Source organism: Argentina silus (assembly GCF_951799395.1).
Source record: "Argentina silus genome assembly, chromosome: 5".
NCBI classification, from domain to species: domain Eukaryota; kingdom Metazoa; phylum Chordata; class Actinopteri; order Argentiniformes; family Argentinidae; genus Argentina; species Argentina silus.
This window is the reverse complement of record NC_139659.1, coordinates 8448727-8467696: the sequence shown is the minus strand read 5'-3', so window position 1 is coordinate 8467696 and position 18970 is coordinate 8448727. Positions and strand designations below refer to the sequence as shown.

The 18970-nt window shown below is 43.7% G+C and overlaps 2 protein-coding genes across 5 annotated transcripts in view; both read left to right on the top strand.

Annotated features, from left to right (window-relative positions):
• The first annotated feature begins 258 nt into the window (after positions 1-258).
• LOC310804929 (uncharacterized protein) lies at positions 259-13986 on the top strand. Of its 4 annotated transcripts, none has more exons than XM_083670372.1 (30): positions 259-341; positions 972-1177; positions 1611-2346; positions 2439-2608; positions 2817-2993; positions 3142-3275; positions 3445-3539; positions 3721-3775; positions 3936-4073; positions 4214-4486; positions 4583-4646; positions 4759-4963; positions 5063-5175; positions 5352-5760; positions 6095-6226; positions 6390-6426; positions 6547-6639; positions 6790-7411; positions 7502-7924; positions 9061-9486; positions 9584-9744; positions 9904-10094; positions 10314-10377; positions 10522-10651; positions 11089-11248; positions 11347-11380; positions 11542-11646; positions 11760-12069; positions 12315-12603; positions 12756-13986. In XM_083670372.1, the coding sequence occupies exons 2-30, from the start codon at positions 978-980 to the stop codon at positions 12879-12881; spliced, it is 6072 nt and encodes a 2023-aa protein (XP_083526498.1). In that variant the 5' UTR covers positions 259-341; positions 972-977; the 3' UTR covers positions 12882-13986. The 4 variants fall into 4 exon arrangements, with proteins under 4 accessions (XP_083526498.1, XP_083526499.1, XP_083526496.1 ...); XM_083670373.1 differs by having other exon boundaries at positions 275-444; positions 11092-11248; XM_083670370.1 differs by having other exon boundaries at positions 275-444.
• A 457-nt stretch (positions 13987-14443) lies between these two features.
• The window catches only part of LOC310804316 (rhotekin-like), a 20003-nt gene continuing 15476 nt past the window's right edge, over positions 14444-18970 (top strand). Inside the window, exon 1 of the mRNA XM_083669488.1 lies at positions 14444-14563. Coding sequence (XP_083525614.1) covers positions 14453-14563 — 111 coding nt within the window. The 5' untranslated portion in view covers positions 14444-14452. The remainder of the gene's footprint in view (positions 14564-18970) is intronic.

The following is an 18970-nucleotide window of genomic DNA, read 5'->3' as shown; positions in this document are numbered from 1 at the left end:
TTAATTGTCCAAATAAAACCGCCACAATCCTTTTCCTGTATCCACCAAAGTTTGGTTCACAACTTACATCATTGATATAATGTTAAACACTCATGAACATAGTTGGCTGGTGTTTTATATAATTATTAATAATACTATATTATTATTATTTTATATTATGTGATACCACAAATTCAGATTTAGATTCTGATTCAACTTGGCATTGACTGTAAAACTACTACTCCCACAATCCCTTTTACCAGCAAAAGAAACGTCACCGAAAAACATCATGGCGGACTAGTGTGTGGATGAGTGCTAAATAGCTTGACACTTATACACTGTCTCAAATTGTCTGATCAAGGGTATGTTTTCAATTTATCGTGACATACATTTGGAGATAGGATATAATATAGTTCTACTTTTCTTGGAGTCAAAAGGAAAACTGGACTGTGCGGCCTTGCTACTGTAGGTAGATGCTCAGTTATGCTAGCTGGCTAGCTAGCTACAACTTTTAGCTATCTATCAAGCGAATTCCCACATGCTGTCTTATTAAAGTGTTCGTTAAAATATTATACAGCTTCAACTTGTATTATTCATGTATGGTGTTATGCACATATATAGTGTTACATTGCTGGGTAACTTATCCACGTAAACTTAACTACGATAACGTCGTACTCGTAGGCTACTAGTAGTACTACAATATATCACACAAATACAGCCAGCTCAGCTGTCATGCAATTGCAAACCAGCTGCTGACGTTGCGTCATTGCCAGTGGCATTTGACAGCTAGCTAGACTTGAGATATAGCGTATGTCAATTGACATTACTATTCTGCTGTATATTAGTTTAGAAAAGTTTAACAGATTTGATAGCATGATTTCCTTTATGCAGTTTTGTAACTTTCGCACCTGCAGTGGCAACTGAAGATTTAATGTATTCTGGCGACTGACACATGGAGATGGTTGTTATCATGTCTGCTTCTCTTTTTGCAGGACAAGATGCTCCGCAGATCCAGGATAAGTGTTCGACCCAATGTCAGACCAGCTGGCAGAGGCCCTCCCTCGTCTCAGGACGCCCCTGAGCCGACCCAGGAGTCTCCAGCCGCTGACCCCCAGGCCTCCGTAGACCCAAACCAGACGGAGGTGAAGAATACCGCAACTCCGACTGAGCCAGAGAAGCCGAGTGAAACACCCAGAGAGTAAGGCAACGCTGACATTGACCAGTTTTCACTGTCGGTTACTGTTGGTATCTTTATTGAGGTTTATTCCTTTGAATGGATCATTCTTTGTTTTAGAATTTGTCAGACCAATTGATTAAGGGACTGGTTTGATGGTCCTCCCTTGCTATGGTGGTTGATTTGCTTTGTGGACACTGGTCACAAGACTAGTAGGGTATAAAATTAACTTCTTGGTCTACCAACCAAGGTGTCTGGACTACCTGCATTTCAGGTGGCAGGTGTTAATTTCCCCCCCCCCTGAATACTAGTAACTTAATGATGTGATTTTGATCAATCAAGCTAGGTTATGCAAGGCACAGTTCACTTTTGCCCTTTCTGCAACAACAACAACAACAACAACAGTGTTTGATCGTTGCACATACAGTTTCTGCTTTCCTATTGTTTTGCGATGTAGGGATGGGGAGGACCAAAATGGCGAGGCCTCCTCTAGTGGCACCACCTCCACAGCTGGACCCCAGAGGAGGAAGCGATTTTCTGTCATGCCAAACCTCGCCAAGCCTCGGGCAGCACCTACACTCACACGGTCCTCTTCCCGGACACCCAGGTCACCTGTCAAAGCAGTCTCAGAGACCCCAACACTACTCTCAGAAGATCCAGAGGCCCCCAGACAGACTGACACCACTGTCCAACAAGGACTCAGGTCCCCAAGCCGACGGAGGCCCTCTGGGGGGGGCAAGCAGCCCAGAGCACAATCCAAACCTAGCCACCTGTACCCGTCCTCACCAGCCTCTGCGGCAGCCCCTCTGGAGACAGAAGTGAGTGAGGACTCATGCCCCTCACAGCTGGCCCCAAAGTCAGCAGACCAACAGATGACATCATCACAGTTCACCAAATCAGACAAAGGCAGCCTCCAATCAGATCCTACGTCAGTCACTTCCAAACAGCCACAAATCAAAGAGACTCCTCCCACTCCATTAGAGAAAGTCCTGCCCTCCCTCCCAGGGAAAGAGGCCTCAGAGATATCAGAGAGAGCCAAGACACTTGCCTCAAGGGCTGGGATGAGTGGGCTGTCACTGGTGCCAGGGAAGTCCCGCTTAAGCAGATTGCTAAATGACCCCACGGACCTGCAGAGACTGGCTAAGGCTCGCAAACTCCGAGAGCTGCTCAGACAGGAGATGAGCAAGGAGAGGGTAAGCTCACTTCAGTCACCAACTGTTATCTTAAAAACCTAACACACTTTTTTAAATCTATTGAATAATGGTTTTATGTTTTGAATATGCAGAAACTCAAAAAGGCCAAGATAGCCATGAAGGAGTATACAGTCGATCACTCTAAGATGACCATGAGAGACCTCATCTATTACCTGCCTGATTCCAACCCAATGGCCTCCTACCTGGAAGAGGAGCGGAAAGAGATGGAGATTGTGGTCCCACCCACTCCACCAAGAGAAGAGTATGATTATTATTATTATTTTTTAACCATTCTACTCAAACTCCCTTTGCTGAGGCAATGCAGTGTGAAAGATGCAAGGGGTTGAGTGCTTAGACAGCAGCTGAGTGTGGGGTTGTATTAACATAACTATCACTTTGGTTGTTGATGTCTAGTAGCCAAGTTAACTGTACTTACCCACAACACACTCCCCCCCTCCCCTCCCCCCCAGATCTCCTGAGAGAGCTCAAGAACCAGAGGTGAGTGAGCCAGTGACTCAGAGGGAGGAAGAGGAGGAGGAGGAGGCAGATGGAGACGAAGGGGATGGAGACGCAGCCCAGGATGACCAGATGATGGTTCCCAGGGTGAAGGTAGCAGAGGATGGCTCGCTGATCATTGATGAGGAAAGGTCAGTAACATTCTCCACAGTTTCTTTTGCGGGCACCGGGTACCATTCACATAATTTGTGATCCATCTCATTTACAGCCAGATGGATACACAGAGGAATTTTCTAAAACATACCAATTGTCGTCATTGTGTTACTTAACTTTACCCAGTTTGACGGTGGAGGTCCTGAGGGTGAAAGGGCCGAACCCTGCTGACGACGGAGACCCCATCTTTGAGCGTGGCTCCACCACCACATATTCCAGCTTCAGGAAAGGGACCTACACCAAGCCCTGGTCCAACCAAGGTCTCACAATCACAACTGCAATTTATCTTGAATGTGTGAACAAAAGTTTATCTGTTTGCCTTATCAAAACCCACCATGCTCTATTCCTTATATCAGCTTGAATACATTTCTGTTAGTTAGCGTGACAACTCTCTTTGTCTGATTCTTTGATTTTTTTATGGTTTACTAGAAACGGATATGTTCTTCTTGGCCATCAGCATGGTTGGCACAGACTTCTCTATGATTGGTCAGCTGTTTCCTCACCGAGCTCGCACAGAGATCAAGGTAACCCAGATAGTAATCGTAGGATGGAGGAGCCTCTTTAGCCATCACTGAACAGCCTCACTAATACTGTAGTACTAGACTACAGGCTGATAGTTCGTTAACTGTTTATAGAAAAGGTCATATGATTATTATGGTTATGTTACCGCAGACTCATTGTCGCCTCCTATTTCTAATCTTCTAGAACAAGTTCAAGAAAGAGGAGCGAGCCAATGCCTGGAGGATAGACAAAGCATTCAGTAAGTGTCAATGTGCATTTGAACAGACAGCTCTTCTCCTCAGTGGTGTGAACATTCACCTCAGGACCTTCTCCTGTCCTGACAGCTGAACACTGGTTGTTAGTGGGTTGGTAAGGAGGAGGGATGGGTGTGATTCTGCCTGTGGTTCTATCCTCTACAGAGGAAAAGCGCAGGCTGGACCTGGAGTTCTTCACCAAGCTGCTGGAGAAGATACTGGCCGTAGAGAAGAAGAGGAGGAAGAAAAACAAATCCCCCAATGAGAAGAAGGCGGTCATGAAACACAAGTCGAAACCAAAAGGTAACCGGCTTGACTTAGCTACTGTACGTTTCATCAGTAAGTCAGTGAGCTGAATTCCTCCCTGAGTCAGCTTTAATTGAATACCCCTAAGAAAGCACTCACTCTTTTATTCCTCTCACTCACTCGGTGTCCGTCTTCAGAAAAGAAAGCAGTCAAGAAGCTGAGTGATGTGGAGGAGGAGGAGGAGGAGGAGGAGGAGGAACAGGATGATGATGTTGCTGAGTTAGACCGCGAGGAGGTGGAGGGAGAGAAGGAGAACGAGGACCTGTCTAACGAGGGAGCAAAAGCTCCTGCCACCCCCAAAAGTAAACGCAGGAAGAAGGATGGAGGTGGAGAGGAGTGCTCCCCTGAAAAGGACAAAGACAAGAAGAAGAAGAAGAAGAAGAAGAAGAACAAACAAACGAGTGAACAAGGTACCGCTTTTCACGATAGCATACTACAATATTAGAATGCACACGAGTTGCTGAGGTTTCTAACTTGCTCTGGTTTTATGCCCTCTGGTGACTCAGATGAGGCCTCTGTCCCTGCAGACTCTGAGGCTGTAGCGCCTGAAGACCAGTCTTCTGTGGACGGGTAATACTTGCAGTTTTAAGCCTTCATGATTGTTTGTACAGTATATATAATGTATAGCACATTGCAACTATCCTCCTCTGTTCACTTCTTAATATGTCTGTATGTCTATCAGGTCTGAGAAGACTGATGGCTCTGTGAAGATAGCCAAAGGGCCTGTGATCAAACCAGCCCAACTCTCACGGGCTCGAGTTCAAATGCGCATCCCTAACCTAGGCAGGAGGTTTGGGCAGAAGGGCCCACAACCCCTCCACAAGCCCAGAGACGGGGCTAGAAAGACAGGGGAGGACAGCACAGAAGAGGGGAAGGAACAGGAACAGGTGGGTCCTTGAAAAAAAGATAGAGCTAATATTTTGTTTGTGCGTGCGTTCATTTGGACATTAGTGCGTCGTCTAACTGCATATTTTATTTACTTGCAGATTGGCACAGATGAGTCACCTTCAGAGTTATCGAAGGATCAGAAGCAAACTGCTGATGTCATCTCCTCAGAGGAAGAAGATGAGCCCAGTGTTGCACCTGTCAAACCAACCAGGTACACTGACTGCACACTATGCATTGGCTCTCAAACTGCTGAATTAATGCAGAACTCATATGATTTCAAATATGACTCACTTGCAGGGACTTTTACCCATGATTACCTTGTTCTTGTCAAGACGATATTAGCCATCGATGGCAGTTGGTGACCTATTGTGCGTTTGTGTATTCTAGGTATGGCAGAGTACCCAAACCCATCCAGCATTTGAATTACCCTGCCAAGGAGGTTGACTCTCCCCCTGCCTCTGGGTCTGACCTCCCTGAGGGGTCCCCCTCCTCCTCCACCAAACCCAAACCCAAACCCAAGCCCAAGCCTTCAGCCAGGAGGGGCAAACACAAGCCTGACCCTGCCCTGCCGCAGCGCAAGGGTCATTCAGGGCCTGAGAAGGCCAAGCTGGTCACCCTCAGGGCCTCTCTGTCGGATGAAGAGGAGGATGAAGAGCAGAGGGAGGAGGCTCAGGCTGAGGAGGACCACTACCATCCCACCAGCCCTGAGAAAGAGAACCAGGCTCCTGCATTTGTGCCAATGAGCCTGCGCTCACCACAACCTGTTGCCTTTGAGGTGGAAGAGACCATGGAGGAGGTGAGAGAGAGACAGAGCCTATATACAAATGTATAGATTCACCCTTTTATTTGTTTTATGCAGTTTCATTTGTCTTTATACAGTACATCCTATCAGTTAACCCATTCAACCATCTAAAGTACTTTCTGTTCACAAAGTAGCTCAATTCTTCCTAAAGTTAACTCCACTGATAATGGCCTGCTAGGCCACTGACCATATAAATATATCCAGCACTTTGTGAATAGAAAACCACTCTTGGTCTGTGTTTTTCTTTGGTATTTCTGTTTTGTTATGCATGGTTTTCCATATGGTAACCCCCCCACCCCTCCGTCCTACCCTCCTATCCCATGCACAGCTCGATATCTCAGTCAACGTGCCTGATGTCCTGGGCATTTCCCATCATGCTCTCTGCCCTGACGCCTCGTGCAAGCAGGCACAAGGGGAGGTGGGCTCAGTGCCTTGCGAACATCAGCTGGACCTGCTGGTAGTAAGTGTTGCGTCTGACCATGCGGTATCATCCTGTGTATGGACACTGTATTTCCATATACATCAAACCCATCCATCATTAACCATGGTTTTCTTCTATGTGTTACGTTTCTATGTTTTATCCGTCAATGTGAGGGTTAACTTGTTTGTTGTCTTTGTTGTAGGATGTGATAGACTTCCTGTCCCCCGAGCACATGGAAGGTAGGTTGATCGGATATCCTAAATAAAACTTAGGCTAAAGCTTTCTGTCATTTTAACTGAAGTAAAATGTTAACATCAACGTTTCCTTCTTTCTCCTTCTCCCCATGTTTTGCTTTTTAGTGTCTGAGGAGAGCTACACCGAGGCGGCAAGAACCCTTCTGGCCATTGGCAACCTTGCACACCTGTCCCAGTCAACACAGGATTACAGCTCAGGTAAGAAACAACGAAACACCACCTCACAAGCCAGTTATAAGAAGATTCCAACTGGAGTGAAAGTCTGTGTTTAATTATGAGATAAACGGAGATATATGAAGGTCATGGTATGACTCACCTCATAGTTGTACCTTCATCCTCTCATTGCAGAAGCACAAGTCATCATAGATGAAGAACCATCCTACCAAGACCAATCAAAAAGCAGCGCTGCTCTTCCTGAGACAATGTACTTTGGCTCTGTTGTCACAGAGGCTACACAGCCCGCTGAAGAGTTAATCACAATGACAGACTCTGTCCCAGTACCTCAGACTAGTGACTTATCCACGGCTGATATCACATCCACAGAGGAGTGGTCTACCAGTCTGGAGGAGAAGACTAGTGTTGAAGCCGCCAGTCAGGTCGAACCAGGCTCAGAAGGTTCAGAGCAGACTGTTCCACAGACCAGGAAGAGCCGCTTCTCCAAACCCAAACCCAACCTAGAGCCGGCCACCAGAACCACACAGTCAATGCCACAACCCCCAGAGAGCTCGATCAAACAGTCAGAACCACAACCTACAGATAGACCAGTTACACAGCCAGAACCACCACAGTCTGCCCAGAACAAAGAGCAGCCAAGTCTTTTGAAGTCTGCTTCTGCCCCCACATTAGTCCCGGAGTCTCTAAGGTCATCAGAGGAAGTGAGAGGTCACGATGGCTCGAAGGAACGCTTGTCTGAAGAGGGAGAAAGAGAGGAATCTGTCAAGGAGGTGCAGAAATCTGAAGATGAGAAACGGTAAGACATTCTACAAAATTATAATTATAATAATTATAATATAATTATAATCATTTGCAGTGTTGAGCTGAACTCTTCCTCCTCTCTTAGGGCTGGAGATTCCCAGTCTGGCCCATCAGACTCAGACCAGGCCACAAAGACTGCTCTTCAAACCCGCAGGACCCGGATCTCCAAACCCAAACCCAACCTGCGACGGGCCACGAGAACCACACAGTCAAAACCACAACCCACTGATGATACAATCACACAGGCAGAACCACAACATCCAGACAATACCGACATACAGTCAGAGCCTCAAACCTTTGAGAGCACCACCACACAGCCAGAACCACCACAGTCTGCCCAGAGCAAAGAACAGCCAAGTCCATTGAAGACTGCTGCTGCCCCCACATCAGCCTTGGTGTCTCTGAGGTCATCAGCGGAGGTGAAAGGTCACGATGGCTCTGAGGAACGCTCGTCTGAGGAGAAAGAAAGAGTGGAATCTGACAAGGTGGAGGAATCAGAAGAAAAATGGTAAGACGTACCATGTGTCGGACATTGTTTATATACACTCACTGAGCCTTTATTAGGAACACCTGTACACCTTCTAATGGTGGAGGTGGTGTAATGGTGTGGGGAATGTTTTCTTGGCAAACTTTGGGCCCGTTAATTCCAATCAATCATCGCTTGAATGCCACAGCCTATTTGAATATTGTTGCTGACCATGTGCATCCCTTCATGGCCACAATTTACCCATATTCTAATGGCTACTTCCAGCATGATAATGCACCATGTCACAAAGCAAAAGTTGTCTCAAGCTGGTTTCATGAACATGACAATGAGTTCAGTGTTCTTCAGTGGCCTTTCCAGTCACCGGATCTGAATCCAGTAGAACACCTATGGGATGTGGTAGAACAGGAGATTCACAGCTTGAAAGTGCACCTGAAAAATTGCAGGAATTGCGTAATGTCATCATAGACCAGAATCTCAAAGGAATATTTCCAACATCTTCTGGAATCAATGCCACAAAGAATTTAGGCTGTTTTGAGAGTAAAGGGAGGCCCTACCCAGTATTAGTATAGTGTTCCTAATAAAGTGAGTATATACTGTGATGTCCGTAATATTAGGACAGTGAAGCATTTTTCTTCTATTGGCTCTGTACTCCCAAGTTTTGGATTTGAAATCAAACCATTACTATGAGGTTAAAGATGAGATTCTCAGCTTTTATTTTAGGGTATTTGTGTACATATTGGTTTTATCATTTAGAAATTACAACACTTTTTATACATAGTCCTCCTATTTCAGGGCACCAACAATATTTGGACAGATTAAAAGAATATCCAAATTAAGCACTCATGTTTAGTATTTGGTCGCAAATGTTTTGCATGCAATAACTGCCTAAAGTGCAACCCATTGACCCCACCAGATGCTAGGTATCTTCTCTGGTGATGCTCTGCCAGGCCTGTACTGCAGCCATCTTCAGTTGTTTGTTTTGAAGTATTTTGCCTCAAGTCATCTTCAGCAAATGAATGCATGTCAGTTGGATTTAAATCTGAACATTGACTTGGCCAGTCAAGATCACACATCCGTCAGCAGTTACAGTACATCATCAATGAGGCAAGTGAGCCGGTTCCATAACATCCTCCTTCTCCCTACTTCTCTTCCCTCAGTGCTGGAGATTCCCAGTCTGGCCCATCGGACTCAGACCAGACCACAAAGATGGCTCTTAAAACCCGCAGGTCCCGGATCTCCAAACCCAAACCCAACCTGGGACGGGCCACCAGAACCACACAGTCAAAACCACAACCCACTGATGATCCAGTCACACAGGCAGAACCACAACCTACAGACAATACCGACATGCAGTCAGAGCCTCAAACCTTTAAGAGCACCACCACACAGCCAGAACCACCACAGTCTGCCCAGAGCAAAGAGCAGCCAAGTCCATTGAAGACTGCTGCTGCCCCCACATCAGCCTCGGTGTCTCTGAGGTCATCAGAGGAGGTGAAAGGTCACGATGGCTCTAAGGAATGCTTGTCTGAAGAGAGAGAAAGAGCGGAATCTGACAAGGTGGAGAAATCAGAAGATGAGAAACGGTAAGACATTTTACTATAATGTAAGAATTTATTTTCAACTTCTGATAGTAATCAGTTGCAGTATTGGAACTGAGTATTGCTTTTTCTCTTCTTTCAGTGCTGGAGATTCTCACTCAGGCCCATCAAACTTAGACCAGCCCACAAAGACCACTCCTCAAACCCGCAGGACGCGGTTCCCTAAACCCAAACCCAACCTAGGCCGTGTCCCTCGAGCCTCAAGCTCCCAGTCAGGCCAGACCACTACACAACCAGAACCAGGTCAATAGACCAGGGCTTGCAGTCATTGAGATTTAAAACAACTGATATGATTTGTCCTGATCATGCAGAATGTCCTGTTTTGTATGACCTCTGACAGAAGACGCAAAGTGATATTTAAGTTGCCAGTAATGGGTTTCCTCTTTACCTATCATTCCACAGTTGCCAATACGGAAACTCTGGAGGACTCTACAGCCCAGAAAGCAGATATCAGTACCATCACTGAGGCCCATGGACCACTAGGGGGTGCTGACGTTCACATAGAAAGAGAACTCACTCACAATGAGGGCCTGAGTAGCGACAAAAACCCCCCTCCAATCAACCTAACACAAACATTTGATGATACCGCCCTGGTAAGTCCATAATATATACAACAACTGTCGGACACTTAGTAATAGGAAGATAATGCTATTCACAATTCTACTTTCCTTGAAGAGATGTTTAGTTGCGTCAAGTCTACTTCATAAATTCCCCCACCTCTATATGGAATGATAGCACATTCAGAAAAAATGTGTGTACCTTTGGGTGAGTGTCTAATGTGTGCGTGTGTGTGTGTGATGTGTCCTTCACAGCTATATGCAGCGCCCTGTGCAGAGGAAAGCCAAAATGAGCCAATCATCACTCAGCACTCAGAAGGTATGTGTGATGAATTATAATCCGTCTGTTTATCCAGACATTTACTTATATGCTCATGCCTTTTAGTATTTCTTATTTGTTCTTTCATTTGTTCATAGAAATAAGTCTCTCTGTCCCTCTCTCCTCCCCTTTCTGTGTTGTCAGATCTGGCCCCCACAGACCCTGACGAGCCCATCTTTATCCTGTCACTGACTGAGATTCCCATAGTGCCTATGGGAGAGGAGTTTGGGTGTGTCTCCGAACCCTTCTCCTATACCTTCTCTACCCTACAGAGGTCAGTGACTGTCTGTCTGTCTCTCAGTTTGTTATGGAGAAATATGCAGTTTAAGTCAGATTGCTAGCTATTCTGAATTCGGGTGAGCTATTATTATTGTACTCAGATGTGCTAAAGCAAAGGGGGTGTTTATTTTTTAGATCATCTCAGATTTTTTATTTTTTATGTTTTTTCTTTCGCATTGAGAGTATCCAGTAGACTGTTAGATCATTGGAGAAAAATCCTGATTCAGTGTATTACAATTTCATCCATTGACGATGCATTGATAATTACCCAAATAATTACCCAATTACCGGTAAATTACCAATGTTTTGAAATGAAATTTACTGGTAACATTCCCGTCCTTTGCAACCCTATTCTGTCATCATAAACTCTACTGCATGTGTTTTTACGCACGTTGTGTAGGATACAGAATGTCATTTCTGTCTGTCTCTCAGCAGTGATATTCCTGTGGCTGGAGGCAGCTTGGCTATTGGGAACACTGAGTTACTCTGTAACATCCCTGTCGTGCCCATGTCAGTGGAGGTGGAAGGCGATGAAGGAGGAGGAGGATTCACCAGTATCAAGGATGTTGAGCCAGCCTTGACCGCTGGCACAGTAAGTGAAGTCTGAATAGTATTTATTTGCCAACGACTGGCCAGAGTGTTATCGGCCTGGATGTTGTTCTTTAACGTTCTATGGTCTTTTCACTACAGAGTCAGAACAAGGTCAGGTCAGTGGATCCACATGGTAAGATTTCTGTTGATTTCCTTCTTTTAAATGAAGTTACTCGTCCATTATAGTGACAGTACATTTACAGTGCGTACAAGAGCAATACTGTGTGCCTGTGTCACAGTCTCTTGTTTGGCACCATGTTCATTGTGTGTGTGTGGCTTGTTTGTCTGTCACAGAGGGTGGGACAACCAAACCATCTGAGAACCTAATGACTGAGAGGACCAGCGAGGAAGAGGACCCTCCCCATAAGAAGAGGAAACTGCAGGAGAGGGGCAGGAGAGGTGAGTGCTGCAGATCCTCAGTACTGAACATCTACAGCAAAGTGTAAAACAACTGTTCATACATGGTATTAGATCATTTACTTATCATGGATGCCTATCTCTATTCTATGCAGCCAAACTGCAGTTGAAACCCAACACTGCAGTGAGAAAACAACCTAGCCGCACCGCCCCTGCGGAAGAGGCTCTGTGTACCTCTACCTCAGCTCCAGACTCTCCCCAGCCAGGAGCCACAGACACAGCAGCTGCATCAGGAGAGTTGGCTGCTGAAGTGCCACATGAGGGGATTGTGGGATGCCTGGACCCCCCAGAGGCAAAAAAGGGTACACCCACTGGAGGGGACGAGACAGAGGGCTGTAGTTCAGGAGTGGAATCTCAGGTTGTCCATCATATTACACCGCTGGCAACCTCTATCCCTTTGAGCAGGTGAGAGGGAGAAGTGAAATGTATTTGTCTGTCCCTACTCCCTAATCTGTTTCAATCTGCCAATTGATTCCTAAATGTCGCTTCCAATTGAAAGGAGACATCCTGAGAAGCTTCCATGACTCTTTATTGTCTAATTAGTGATTGACTGCACATCAAGTCTCCATTTTACCAATTGTGTTATATCATTATTTGACCAATGTAGTGTGGATAACTCTATTAAATGTTTGTATTTATGTTCCTTCCAGGCCTGGTAGGAGACCCAGGGGATTCCTGTCCTTCATCTCCAATAAGAGTAACCCTGCCCCCCCTGGAGGCCCTCGTGGGGCCAAGCCTGTCCCTCAAAGGCCCCAAGTCAACACCTTGCACACAGATAGGAAACGGCCTGCTCCTGCACCCACCACCTCCAGAACCTCAGCACTGCCAGAGCCTGTCTCTGCACCTATCACCTCCAGAACCTCTGGACCACCAGTAGCCTCGGAGTCCACTGATGTTGACCCAGAGCCGAGTACCTCTCAGTGCACAACTACTAATGAGGTAAAGAGATCCAACACACACACACACACACACACACACACACACACACACACACACAAACCCCTACCTACCTAGTAGTTACATTTTAGCACAAACTCAACTCTGATTGTCTTTTTTTTTTTTTAAATTTTTTATTTAATTTTTTATTACAGGAGCCATCTGCCCAGAAGGTGCAGTTTCCCTGTGGGGACCACAACTCAGCAGATGAGGGACCTCTTAACGTGTCCCAGTACTTCTTCAGTGACATCTTCACTGAAGTGGAGGAGAGCGAGGGATGAGAGGGGGACATAATGGAGGAAGATGAACAGGAGGAATTGGAGATCATTATGTCTCTCTATGGGCTCTCTGATTCAGAATAAAGGGCAAGACATTGGGGAAGCACTTGAAGATTGCGCTTCAGAAAGAAAAACAGTTGTTTTGTAGCACTTGAATGACATTTCCAGTTGTGATTTTGCGAATGACGTTTCATTTAACAGATTTCACCAAAGGACAGCAATAGGGAACATAGCAAGACTAATTATCTTTGGCTAATTGGCACCCAGTCTGATTGTTGTTCATGCCCTATGGTCAAGTAACACAGCTTAAAAAAAAAAAAAAATCCTTTTACATACCAGATCAATGACAAGGTCTGTTGTACTTGTTGTCCCCTTAGCTATAATCCTATGTTGGAAGTCCAGATGGAGAAAAATTATAGAGCAGTGGCATTTTGCAAAGCAATTTGATGGCCTGTTATATTTATTTTGAGTATTATATGAAATATTATTTTGTTTTTCATTTTGAAGTTGTTTATTTCACAGTAAGCAAACATGGTCATGTCATGTTTCTCCTTCAGCTATAAATGTAATCCGAATACTTGAAATCAGTGTTAAGTCTATTGTACAGTTTGCCAGTTTGCTCAGGAAGTTACTGTTGTGACTCTTAGTGCTTGAAGTGTTGCCTGTTTGATCAAATTTCACATTTTGAGTGTTATTATTTAAAGCATTATTGATATTCATATTTACATAGGAAACCACTGAAACCATTGTAAACTGAGCAGTGTGTTATTACACTTATGTTCAGATAATGGAGGAGGTAAATCCCCTGAGCAATATTTAGTTTTTAATACTGTAAGTCCCATATTTTTCAGCTTGAGGGAGTGCAGATACAGTGGGTGTGAATATTCCTTATTATTTTCATGCTTCTGAAGATAACTTGTACAGACACAAGACAATTAATTTCAAATATCTGTATACAGGAAGATGGTGTTTAAATATATGTACATAAGTGATGAAACAACAGAAAAAGTGCATATATCATGAGTTCAATGACAATTGTTTTTACTCATCGTGTACCTCTCTGGATTTACCATAATGTGAAATATGTGAATAAAGTTTTATATGTTAATGTCTCCTTGTTATTCTTGTGCTCTGTGAACGTGATTTGAAGGCATGCTTAATTTGTTCTCAGATGAGTGGTCTTGAAACCTGTGCCCGTCTTTTGTCCTGTTCAGTACTAACATTAAGGACTGTTGAAGATGTTATCGTGGTAAGTGAAAACAGGTCTGCATATGCTATGGGTTCGCAGGATGGATTGAAAAACACTGTTCGATTGACACGTCTGATAGTGTTTCATTATGGAACTGTGGCCAAGATGGGTGGCGCTAGACAAAACACATTCGATGTCCATTAAATGTTTAGTACAGGACAAATTGTTATCGTCTTGATATCGACTAGAGCATGCACGGACTTTTCTATTGTTTTATTGATTTATTTCCAGTCCTTACATTTCCGTCGTGTTTTTTCTCAGTGGATACAGGTTGGTACAAGGTATAGTTTGCTGTTGGCAATTGGTATAGTTTGAATATAGTCCAATGTTTTGCCGAAATCAATCGTCGAGAGCTACTGTCGCCCGAGGATCGGCACTAGAGATGGAAATACGACGGGGGCATTTCAGAACCAGTGCTCTCTTGGACCCGGTACAGGTGAGACGACGACAGTCATTGGCAAGATGAGCTCATTACGCAATTGTCTCCAATTGGAATCTACAGTACAGTGCCAGTTAAAAGACATTTAGTTGATCTCAGTACAATTGCAAGAGACCTGAGGACATCGGCCTATTAAACCAATTCATTCAGGAAGCATTAATGCGTCCTTCTTTTGATGTCATAAACATATTGGCCCACATGTCCTATTCTTAGACGGACAAAGTATCCTTGCTCTGTTTTGCATGCTTGGAATTATCTTGATTAAAAGTTATTATCCATGTGAACTAGATCTGATTAAATTACTAATTCCTGTCAATTTACTTAACAATTTTTTGTGTCAACAAGATAAGCAAAAAGTGCATTGACCCACTTTCTATTTTCTACTGTAGCTTTGTCTGGTTGACAGAGAAATGTGTGTCTTCTATTGTCAAACCTTCTCTTCCCACACTGTGATCCTAGGAGGTGGTTTTGGGGTACAGAGGCCTTCCACACACACACACACACACACACACACACACACACACACACACACACACACACACACACACACACACACACACACACACACAGTAACTTGGGCTCTTACACTGTTACACCATAGCAAGGCCATTGCATTAATGGAAGCATTGTTGGAGGCATGCTCTGTTTGTGCCAAATATAGCAACTTCTCATGGTTATGAAACAGGTCAGCTTTGAAGATTATTGCCATGAAAAAAGACTAGGGACTTTTGATAATGACAAAATGCTTCCACACTCTAGATATCAACATATGACATGAACATGAAGTTCATTAACAGATTTCACCAAAGGATAGCAACAGAGAAAGCAGCAAGACTAATCATCTTTGACTAATTGGCACACAGTTAGATTGTTGTTTATGCTCTATGATTAAGTAACACACAGCTTTAAAAAATCAATTACAGGGTTTTCTGTTTTACTTTTTGTCCTCTTAGCTGTAATCCCCTGTGGGGGACTTTTGATAATGACAAAATGCTTCCACACTCTCATACCAACTTCCACACTCTCATACCAACTTCTACTCTTAGTGGCCATATCTCAAGTGATTATTATTTACAACCAATTTGAAAGATTTATGTGACCAATAACATTTGTATAGTAAAATGGAAGTGACCCCTAACCCCTAACCCTAAACCTAGCCCGAAAATCAAGCACTTTGAGTCATGATATTTGTCAAATTAGACAGTGTATCTGACACAAAGATGTGTAGGCGTGCTTAAGCTGTTTCATGTTTGAAGTGGTGTGAAGGGAATAGACTCAGACTGCTCTCTGCCCTCTCTCCCTCCCTCCTCCCTCACCCTGTTTACCTTTCCTGGGAAATGCAACACGGTATAAACCTTTGCACTGTCGTCACTATAGCAAGTTTTCTTATCAGATTAATTGAGTATGTTTATTACCTGAAGTCTGCAGATAGAGGGGAATGGACTCAGACGTACAGCTTGTCTAGGCTTGTACTACAAGCCTGGACATTACCTGTGCTGGGCATGGCATGATTAATTAGCCACCCAGAACATGAGTGTGTTTAAGTGTGAGTTCAATGAGACCGTAGAGACATGAGGTCATTCTATTATTGACAGGAAGTGCTCTCTCTGAGGCAGGGCACGCTGAATATGATTCAAGTTCAAGTTCCAAATTTCAAGTTTATTGTCTCATACACGAGTGCAGGGAGTAAAATTCTTTGGCTCGGTTCCATGACAATGCAGTATACAAAATACAAATAATACAAATAATACAATAATACAAATATGCAGTAGTGCAATGAAATAGAGCTGTAATGACCCTTTCAATTGGCTGTTCAATACTAGACTAATAATAGATAATAGTATTGTGACCCCAGTCACCTGCTATCTACTCCCCTCTGACAGTTCCAACCATACATTGTACATACTGTACATTGACCCACACTGTCTTTTGAACATGTTTTGTTCTAAAAATGTAGTTAAGAAAAAGTCCAGAAAAGAGGGTACCTTTGTTTCTTATAAGGATTTACAAATCATAGCCCCCATTCTTTTGTTTGTTAAAACAGCATGTAAGGTGATTTTCATTTTTACAGGGCTTAATAACTTTAGCGGACATGATGACTATGATTGGTTGTGGATGTGGTGAGTTTCTTCCTGTGTCTTTCTTCCTGTGTCTTTCTTCCCATGTAAACCAATGTGAGCACCTGTAAAAGTATCCTTCAAATCTAGTATAAAGTTCATGTTGGGTCAACAGACTGACAAACTGAGAATGTTACAGGGTTACTATGGTATTCAATTATCACTGCACAATGAGTGCTTAGATTAATATTATACAACGAGTTGATTAGAACAAGAATTGTGATTGACAGAGAGGTGTTTGAAGCCATGCTTTATCTTCATGTCAGGGCTAACAATGTCCCCCAGCTGTGACCTTATTCTCAATAAAGCACTCAAGTGCCTTATTACTTAAATAGTACCTTCACTGGGGTTTATAGTTTTTAATCAATCAATCAAGGATTAATCAATCCCTCGCCTCCTCTATTCTACTCACTAACTGACACACACACACACACACCCACACACACACACACACACACACACACACACACACACACACACACACACACACACACACACACACACACACACACACACACACACACACACACACACACACACACACACACACACACAGACATGCACACACACACATACACACCCACATAAAAATACAGTCTGTAGAGCTGGAACAAGAGCCAGGACTTAAAATAACAGACTTCATTAAGTCTGAGAATCCTATGCTAATACACACAGAAAAGCCCTCCCATCACTCCCTCCTAGGGCTTAATACCGTTTTGATCTCTTAGTCGGGTAAGTAAGCCGTATGCTAACAGGACCTCCTCTATTCCCATACACTCACACACTTACACTAGTATTGGCAATAACACTGCCGCGAACAAACACAGAGAGTGGAGCTCCGCTCTAACACTGAGGAAGATGAACATCTTTGATGAAGGCCAGGTGAGTGATAGATGATACGGATCATGCAGAGTTACTGCACATCTTGTGGTTCATGAAAGTGTTTGTGTTAATATATTGAATCTAGCAAATTAGGAGTCATATTTGCATCTTGGTTATGGTTACTGGCTGGTGATTGTTGAACATGAATGGAAGAGGAGATGCCATATATGAAACTGATATAGTTTCTGTATCTGTATCTGTATATATAGATATAGATATAGATATAGATATAGATATATAGATACAGATACATATATAGATATAGATATAGATATATAGATACAGATACATATATATATATATATATTTATAGATAGATTAATATTTAGATTAATATTGTTTCATTTACTTGCTGACAAAATTAACCTTCATAGTGTAAAGATCTGAGTACTACACAGTGAATGTTGGAACATAATATTACTGCTTAATACAGACACACACACACACACACACACACACACACACACACACACACACACACTTGCCTTAAAGGGATTATTAATGCTTACACAACATGCCAGTGTGGCTTATGGTCAGAAGACCTGAATGATCCAGCAGTACAGTACAGTAGAAAACATTTAATATAAAGCTTCTCTAATCCTTGCTGCTTTGCCTCACTTGAACTTGTAGGGTTCAGCAGTAACTTCAAACAACAGAAGTGATATAAGTCACATGGAGTGTAAAGGTTAGTTGGCTACAGCCAGAGACCAGTCTTCCATTACTCATTGTGGTAAACAAACACCATTACACCATGGGCCCTGGGCTAAGAGACTGTGTTTGAAACCTGCCAGGGTGGTCCCAGTGTCTTCAAAGGCTGCTCAAAGACTGCCATGCTGACTGCTGATGCACGTTTTGCCCTTCCGTGCGACAGTGTCATCCCAATGAGTTTTCTTGTCACCCTAGCTCAGAGTTTGATGATCTTGTTATGTCTTAATTTTTGCTCATACAAGGCCTGTACTGTACAAGGCAATCACTTCCTCTGGCACAGGATGAGACCGTGTTAGCTCAGTCTCTGGGCTGTCTGGGCTCAGTCTGTGCTCAAGGTTCCTGGAAGCGATAGAGACTAATGTACCAAAGCCAAAGCCCTGCTGTGTACGTGTGTGTAAGCCCTTTAGCTGCTTATTTGTCATGGCTTTCTCGTTAGCAAAACAGATCCTTACCAGTGTTGGATCCTTATCCTTATTCCTTTGACTGGCACCTGTCCAGATTCAGACTTCCTCCTTTGATGGTTGTATAGTATTGGGAGCTGTTGTGTGATGCACTGTTAGGTAGGAACATAGAGATCTAGATAGAACAGTGGCTCTTACTAGCCTCCTCACATTAATCCTTACAGTACATCATTTTACATTTCACACAAAAAAGTTTCTGTGCTATATGTCTTCTCTCCCTCTCTCTCTCTCTCTCT